The following is an 8377-nucleotide window of genomic DNA, read 5'->3' on the forward strand; positions in this document are numbered from 1 at the left end:
GAGGGTCTCATCCTCCGTCCAATTTGGCTGGCGCTCCCTCTTGATCCTTTGATGTTCCATGTCACTGAAGAGAAAAATTAATAGATAAACAAATGCTACACCTCACCCTCCTCAGCAGTCTGTCTTTAGTTCACTGATCCAAAAGCTAATATGCGTTTCAGGCGCCATGTTACACAGCATAGTAGCTTTTTGCATTATAATACATACTTTCAATAATTCTTCCTAACTTTTCAATCACACCTATTGTCTATAATAAGGTACCTACACATTTTCTCATCATCATCATCATTCATCATTTCATCAACGCCTGCTCCTAGGAGCTCCCACCAGGGGATGGCCACGGCAGAAGAGCTTCCATCTTTCTCTATCCAGACACTCCCTCCTTGCCTGCTCAAAGTTTCTCAAAGATCTTTCCCCCCTCTCCCCAACGTACTCTTGCACCCTATCCCTCCATTTCACTGGAGGTCGTCCTCTAGTATTCCCTCCCTCTATCTCACTCACATACACCCTTCTGGTCATCTTACTCTCCTCCATTCACTCCATGTGGCCAAACCACTTTAAGGTCTGTCGCTTCACTTCTTCCACCACTCCACACTTCTTCCCTTCACCCCTGTGACACATTCCAAAACGTTCATACACACTTTCATTACTCATTCCATCCATTCTACTCACACCACAAGCACTCCTCAAATAACTCATTTCCACTGCCTGCACTCTAGACCTCTGACTTTCATTCCAGGCCCACGTTTCACTTGCATATGTGAGGGTTGGTACTATCACTGTATTTCTCAAATCCTCTTTACCTCCATGCTCACACTTCTGCCATTCATGATTCGTCCCAAAGACCCTACCACCCTTCTTCCTTGCAATGCCCTTTCTCTTATCTCTCCCTCCATACCACCATGCTTACACATAATTGTTCCAAGGTACTTAAACTCATTGACCATATTTTCTCTTAACTCTTATCATACTCGTATACCCCATGTACACTTGCATACCTGTAACAATAAACTATCAATCAATCTATAGCAATATCTTTTTAACCTAAGGGTGTGCTTGTGAATCCTATGCCAATGTTCATATGGATAAGAAGATGCCCATTTTCCCCAATGAATATTGGGGTATAGTTCACCATCTTGGGTCACTGGGGTAAAATGACATCTACATGGGGATATATTGTTGTGTTACCAATGCATTTAGGTTCATGGGGGTAAAATAATAATGCCTACATTGGCATACAGGGGGTATCCCTGGGGTAAAAAGACTTAAATTCTTACTCCAATGAACAAATGGGTTACAAGTTATAAATAAACCATCATTGGAAAAAAAAAAAAAATCATGTTCATCGGGGTAGCAATGGGAATCATTGAGATAAAGTACACCTCGTACCCACTGGGCTAAGAAGGCATATGGCAAATGTTGAAGTACTCTGGGCCAAAAGTACGTGACCTACCAGGGCGCACATTGGGGTAAAAAGATGTGACCTTTTCTCAATGTCTACCGTAAGGCATTATAGGTAATGGTATGATATCATTGAGGCAACAATGACAATGTGGTTCTGTGTTCGCTCTCATTGATCACTGAATTAAAGAGACATACTGTGCCTATAATAGTGGGTTCATTGAGGTGAAGACACAAAGTACGTACATGCAGAAAAAGACCGCACTCCTATCCCTTATAAAAGCTAGCTAGTACTTTCTGTTGTCTACCCTGGCTCTCCTTAATACCTTATGGACCCATATTTATATTGCCTTTGCCTCTCTGTCTCTTCTGAAACCATTTTGTTCATCGCACACTGACTTACCTGTCAAACCGCGAGGAGCTTCTTCACCAAAATTTAGGCGCCAATGTTGTTTACGTAACGTTAACATTTTACTGTTTATGCATGTCCAGACAGTATTTTTTTGAGACACACAGGTCAAAAGTTAGATTAGACAGTTAGACTATGTTATGTTAGGTCATTTTAGGTTAGATTTATTGTGTGTAGTTGAATTGTTCGGGCATTTTCATGTGATACGCTTTGCGCTGCGCCTTTGTTATTTCTGCCGACTGAATAGGCGATGCCGCGCAAGTAATCTACTACATATTTCACCAAAGTACATGAGAGAAGAATAAAGATACATCGGAAATATAAAAAAGGTACTTACATAGCGACCATAAGTAATAAAGGTCACAAGAGGAAGAAGAAAGAGCTATTCATTTACTCCATTGTTGTCTCTTGTTTCCAAACAAGCTTTTGTGTACAGATAGATAAGATGTTGAATTCATTATAGCTATATCATCTTTACATAATATGCACTGTGGTAGCTATATACAATGCTTTTGCAAGTGGTCGTTTTGCTGGGTGATGCACTTCATACTGGTATTTTGCTCAAAAAATACTTAGCTTAGAGTCCGCTTAGGGGAATTCTAAGTAATACTTAAGGGCCTATGCTTAGCTAAAAGTTGTTAAGTGCAAGGCTGAGTAATATTCTTAGAATATTGGTGTATACGGCCCCAGGAGAGTTGCTCGCTCGACGAGTGCTGGCGTTCCACTGGGAGTGCATCGGGTACGCGGTCTTTATTTACCCGAACATCAAGAGACAAAAATGAATGCCTCAAGCGGCTGTCCAATCAGCGACGAGCTTACATCAGGAGCTTAAACTACATTTGCTAGCTACACGTATAGAGTATATAACTTTAAAAAAATACGAAACCAATAAACGTAAAACAGTTTTCACTGGGCTCAACCCAATGTCAATATAAGTAATGTCGGGACACACTCATCGGGGGGTGGGAGTATGAGGGAAGGATGGGAGGTATAGCTGTGGCGTATCATGGTGTAGCGATGACAGAAAATGGATGAAGTAATGCTTGAGCAGAGAGTACAGTAAAATGTCAACTTTTAACGTCTCTTTAATTCTTGCATTAAAATTTGTGTTACCACTATGAATGTAATGTTATAGGTTGATTTTTTTTATATTGTGAAGACTTGGTAATAGGTTAAATTTCATGACATCAATAATCGATCGATTTAACAATTCGTTTATGAAAAGTTAGGATAGAAAACTGGTTTAACGATAGACTTATATGGTTTCCTTGCTCTCCACATGGGTTTCATAATTCACTTAACATGAGGAGAAGGTAGGACATTTACTACTACAACGATTATAATTATAAAACTTTTTGGGCCCACTCATTTATTACAACCATTGGCGGCGGGGTAGAGTGACTTTTAGGGCTTGAGCCCCAGATCGTTCATCAAAAGCCCCAGATCTTCTTAAAGGTTTTAAGGTGTTGACTATTTTTTTTTTACTTAATTCATTATACCGTTACTTGATTCTAGTGAAGAACGTATCATAAATTATTTTTTGTCATTATACCAAAGTCCCTTAAGTCCCCAGAAGTCACTATCTATGGGGTTGCTTTTATTTATTTTTTCTCGCAGGGAAGCATACACACGGACCCCTCCCCTTTGTCACACAGGGTTTAAGTTCCTGATGTCTACAATGTCTGGCATCGCCCCTGATTACAGCAGAGGATATTATCTGATGTTGCACCAGACAGGCTATATTTAGTGACATCATTGTCATCGTAAATCTGTAATTTTGCATATTACATCTATCTATCTATCTATCTATCTATCTATATCTATCTATCTATCTATATATATATATATATATCTATATATATATATATATATATATATATATATATATATATATATATATATATATATATATATAAACTGGACAAGTGTTGGGCATGGCGTCGATGGGGAAAAAAGTATCGCGATGGCGAGCGGACACGACCGAGACACCACACACGACCGTGACTTCAAAGCGACTGAGCTCTCAGCTCAGTCAGTCAGTCACAGCCTCAGTGTACCCCAGATACGCCATGCGCGGGAAGGTACGGTTTTATTCAAAAGAGTGTCCCGACATGTTACTCTATAGACATTGGGCTCAACCATTTAAACAATATGCGTATTGTGTGAAGTGTCATGCAATGATATATCGATGGAATTAGCAATGAGGAATATCTAGAAGAATATCGTTTCGTAGCGTAACCTAATACTGCCCCTTTCTGAAAACATTTGCATTTAAAAAAAAATGTTTTTATTATTGTTATGCAATCAAATACGAAAATAATAACGGAAGATCAGTTTGCACTGCCACTGACCATCATGACAATATGCACTTCTATTAAATTTGAAAATAATAACCAAAGAACAGATTCCAATGCCCTCAACCACTATGACAATATGTACTTCTGCTAAACTGTCACCTGTATGTTATTTATGCAATGATATAACAATGGAATTGGCACTGAGGACACAACTGTTTCGCACCGTAGCCTAATATATCCCCTTCTAAATTAAAGCTTTATATGTTGAAATCAAAATATGCTATGAATGCAATGTTGTCATGAATGTTAAGTCATGAATCACCCCCCCCCCCTCCCTCTCCCCGGTCAAGATATACGAACATCGTGACAAGAGACCGTTTTTTGCAATAATATATCAACGGAATTAATCACTGAAGACAAATATTGTTTCGTAGCGTAGCCTAGTATTTCCTCTTTCTTAATTGATTTGTATATTAAATAATAGTTTCATTAGATCATAAATAAAAAAAAGTATTACAGGATATACATATTAACATAAGCTTAACCCTAGAACCACATTGCCGGGTGATTTTCTCCCGACTCTCCTAGGTTACCACGTAGTTCAATATGAAGAAAGCGCGGGAACCAGCTGGCCGCCTGTGTACCCGCAGTGTTGTGTGAGACATCGTGAAGGGTGGGTGTGCGCTCCGGCTCCGCGCCTGGAATTTTCCACGGCGAGGGGAAAACCGTTATTTCGGGAGAATTTCTCCCGACGATGTGGTGAACGTTAGACATTTTACCCGGGTGAAATTCTCCCGACGATGTGTTTACCTGTAACTATTAGTGATATCTTACGTGTGTTTCTTTTCAGATATTTAGTAATTATTACAGATAAACAGAAAATATGGCTGCCCGAGGCAAAGTGCTGACTGAGGAGGAACTTGTGGAGACGATGAACAAATCTGGTTTCCTCTCAGTAAATGATAGCTCAGATAGTGAGTGTGTTGATGACCTGGAAGAATTTAGAGATATTGAAAGTGATGTGGAAGACAATTTAGAGGCACAAACTCTCTATGATAGTGATGAAGATCGAGAGTATGTGCCAGAGACTGACTCGGAAAGTGATAGTGAAGGGGAAGATCTTCAGAGAAGGAAGATAAGGAGAATGTTCACGTCCACACCAAGAAAAGGTCGTGCCTCTGCCACAACCTCTGCTGCTATCCCTGCTGCCAGTACCTCTGCTGCTGACCCTGCCACTATCTCTACTGCTGCTGATCCTGCCACAACCTCTGCTGCTGTCCCTGCTGCCAGTACCTCTGCTGCTGCTCCTGCCCCTGCAACTTCCGCTGCTGCTGCTGCTGCCACCCCTGCCAGGGGTGTACGGAGGGGAAGAGGCCTCCAGGAGGCTGATGTTCCACCTGTCGTCGACTTCAACAGGACGACCATTTCCTCCAGAAACAATTTTAGGTGGAGCTGTCAACCTCAGCACAGTCATGCACACAGGAGGTTGTCAAGAAACATCATGGGAAGATATACTCCAGGGCCAGCTCATGAGGCAAGGGGTGTAGTTGACCCTGGGGAGGCAATCAAACTTTTTGTGACTGATGCCATTGTTCAGGAATGCGTCACCTGGACAAACAAACGCATTCAACTTACTGCAGGAAGGATGGCAACTCAAAGACAAGCAGGCACATATGGTCCTACAGAACCAAGAGAGATATTAGCACTCCTGGGAGTGCTAATAGCAGCAGGGCAGCAGAGGGATAACCATCTCTCCCTTCTTGAGATGTGGAGTGCCGTCACTGGGTGTCCCCTGTATCGAGCAGCAATGTCCAAGGGGAGGTTCGAGTTTCTGGTCTCCTGTCTGCGGTTTGACAACCCAGACACGCGTGTGGAGAGGCTGAAAGAGGACAAGTTTGCCCCTGTGAGGAAAGTGTGGGACATGTTCATCGACAACTGCAGGCGGCTGTATGTCCCACGCGAGAACCTCACTGTGGATGAACAACTGTTGGGGTTTAGAGGGAAGTGCCCCTTCAGGATGTACATTCCCAACAAACCTGCAAAATATGGCATCAAGCTCGTCCTCATCTGTGACGCCAGCACCAAGTACATGCTTGGTGGCATACCCTACCTTGGCAAGCAGGGGACAAGGCCACGGGATGGGGTCAACCTTGGTCATTATTTGACAAGAGAACTGACCAGGCCATACCACGGCTCCAATAGAAATGTGACCACGGACAACTGGTTCACATCAGTGCCTCTCATTGTTGACCTCCTCAACAACTGTGGAATGACACTTGTTGGCACAATGAGAGCAAACAAGCCTGAAATTCCCAGTGAGATGAAGACCAAGGAAACAAGACTCCATGGATCAAGTGCCTTTCTGTTCACCAATGCGATGACGTTTGTGTCGTATGTGGCAAAGACTTCACGAAGAAACAAGAAGATGGTCCTACTCATGTCATCCCAGCACACCCAGCCTACCATTGCACCAGGGGGCAAGCCAGAGATCATAGAGTTCTACAATTCTACAAAAGGAGGGGTCGACACATTCGACCAAATGTGTGCCACAACTTCCTGTTCAAGAAAGACACGACGCTGGCCCCTCTGTGTGTGGTATGGCATTCTCAATGCTGCGACCATCAATGCCTTCATCGTCAGCAGCGAGAATCGGGCAAGGGCAGGCACCAAACTACTGGCAAGGAGGACCTTTATGATGGATGTGGCGATGGCACTCATCACTCCCTGGGCCCAAGCACGTCTGTCAACACCATCCCTGTCCCGAAACCTTCGCAACTTGATAGACACTGTCTGTGAGCTGCCATCAGACGGTATTGCTGCTGGGACACCAGGGACATCCTTTGCAGACAGCCGCTCCCCCCTGGTACGCTGTTCTGAGTGCTCTAGTAGGGCAGACAGGAAGACCCGGCACCGATGCAACAGGTGTGCCCTACCCAAGTGCCCTCGACACCTGTACCCTGTCTGTGGTAACTGCGTATAAGAGGTAAGCTTATTTTTTTATTGTATGTCATCATTCCATGTTGAAATAAGTGGTTATAAGCTCTGGAAAAAGTATGAAAAACAAATAAAATGAAAAATCGATAGAAAGAATGTATAGTGATTTTTCGCCTGTCTTCCATACAGTTTCCGGTGGTAGTAGTGGGCTTAGGCGACCTGTACCCCATCGGGGATGACTGCTTATGAAAGGTAAGCTTATTTTTTTATTGTATTTCATCATTCCATGTTGAAAAAAGTCATTATCAGCTCTGGAAAATATATATATATATATATATATATATATATATATATATATATATATATATATATATATATATATATATATATATATATATATATATATATATATATATATATAGCCACTTTTCGCGTGCATCCCATACAGTTACCTGTGGCAGTAGTGGGCTGCAACTGACTGAGGCGAGGGGCCAACTACCTAGTAACTAGTGTACCAAAGGAGAAGTCACCAGCTGCAGTACTTTTTTTTTGGAAATTTTTTTCTAAACACTTTTTCAAATTTAGTCAAATTTAGGTTATTCCTTATTAAGGTCAATATCAATATTAAAATAAAGTACAATTTAAGTTTATAAGTTTATAATCTATAGTTTAAGAGTTCCTTTTTCACTGTAAAACTTGTAATAAACCTTAATTGAAAACTACTATTTTTTTTTATTTTTCAAAACCGGGTAAAATTCTCCCGGCGATGTGGTTCATGTTCCTCAAAAACAGCGATGGGGTTCTAGGGTTAAGAAAGTGACGTGTTACCAAAAAAAAAAAAAAAAATCTGTTAGTTATAATTACTTTTATGATTTTTGTATTGTATATTAGGGATTGTTTTACACACACACAAAAAAAACGTATTGCACTAAATAAGCGTCATCAAATGCCGCATAAATTATAAAGAAATAACTTCTAAAGAGTTAAATTCTGTTCTCTGAATCTCTAGCTTTAGAATACTTGTCAACAACGAAAATAACAATATGCTAGTGATTTAAAGAACAGAATATAACTTCTCAGAAGTCAGTTTTCTTATATACACGTCATTTGTTAACGCTCATTAAGTGCAATACGTTTTATTTTTATTTTTTCGTGTGTGTATAGATTAAATGATTTTGTTGTTGAAAAGTATTCCAAAGATTATTCCTCTTCAATAAAGTGATGTCCGCTATTCTCGTATTTTAATCAATACGAATAAAGAGTCATCTCAAATAATAATGTTTGACCCACCAGCTGTACTATGAATGTGGAAATGAAAATTCATGAGAACCCGATT

At 40.9% G+C, this 8377-nt stretch overlaps 1 protein-coding gene across 2 annotated transcripts; it reads left to right on the plus strand.

Moving 5' to 3' along the window:
- Positions 1-4653: 4653 nt before the first annotated feature.
- On the plus strand, positions 4654-7764 carry LOC126992954 (piggyBac transposable element-derived protein 4-like). 2 transcript variants are annotated; one of them, XM_050851782.1, is made up of 4 exons: positions 4697-4780; positions 4958-7090; positions 7231-7293; positions 7490-7764. In XM_050851782.1, the coding sequence occupies exon 2, from the start codon at positions 4991-4993 to the stop codon at positions 7085-7087; it is 2097 nt and encodes a 698-aa protein (XP_050707739.1). In that variant the 5' UTR covers positions 4697-4780; positions 4958-4990; the 3' UTR covers positions 7088-7090; positions 7231-7293; positions 7490-7764. The 2 variants fall into 2 exon arrangements, 1 of the variants encoding a protein (XP_050707739.1); XR_007747191.1 differs by lacking the exon at positions 7231-7293 and having other exon boundaries at positions 4654-5081.
- The last annotated feature ends 613 nt before the right edge of the window (positions 7765-8377 follow it).

The sequence above is a fragment of the Eriocheir sinensis genome, unplaced genomic scaffold, assembly GCF_024679095.1.
Source record: "Eriocheir sinensis breed Jianghai 21 unplaced genomic scaffold, ASM2467909v1 Scaffold53, whole genome shotgun sequence".
NCBI lineage: Eukaryota > Metazoa > Arthropoda > Malacostraca > Decapoda > Varunidae > Eriocheir > Eriocheir sinensis.

What these genes read in the sequence shown, in the direction of transcription:
- LOC126992954 (XM_050851782.1), top strand. Translation starts at nt 4,991, where the DNA reads ATGGCTGCCCGAGGCAAAGTGCTGACTGAGGAGGAACTTGTGGAGACG.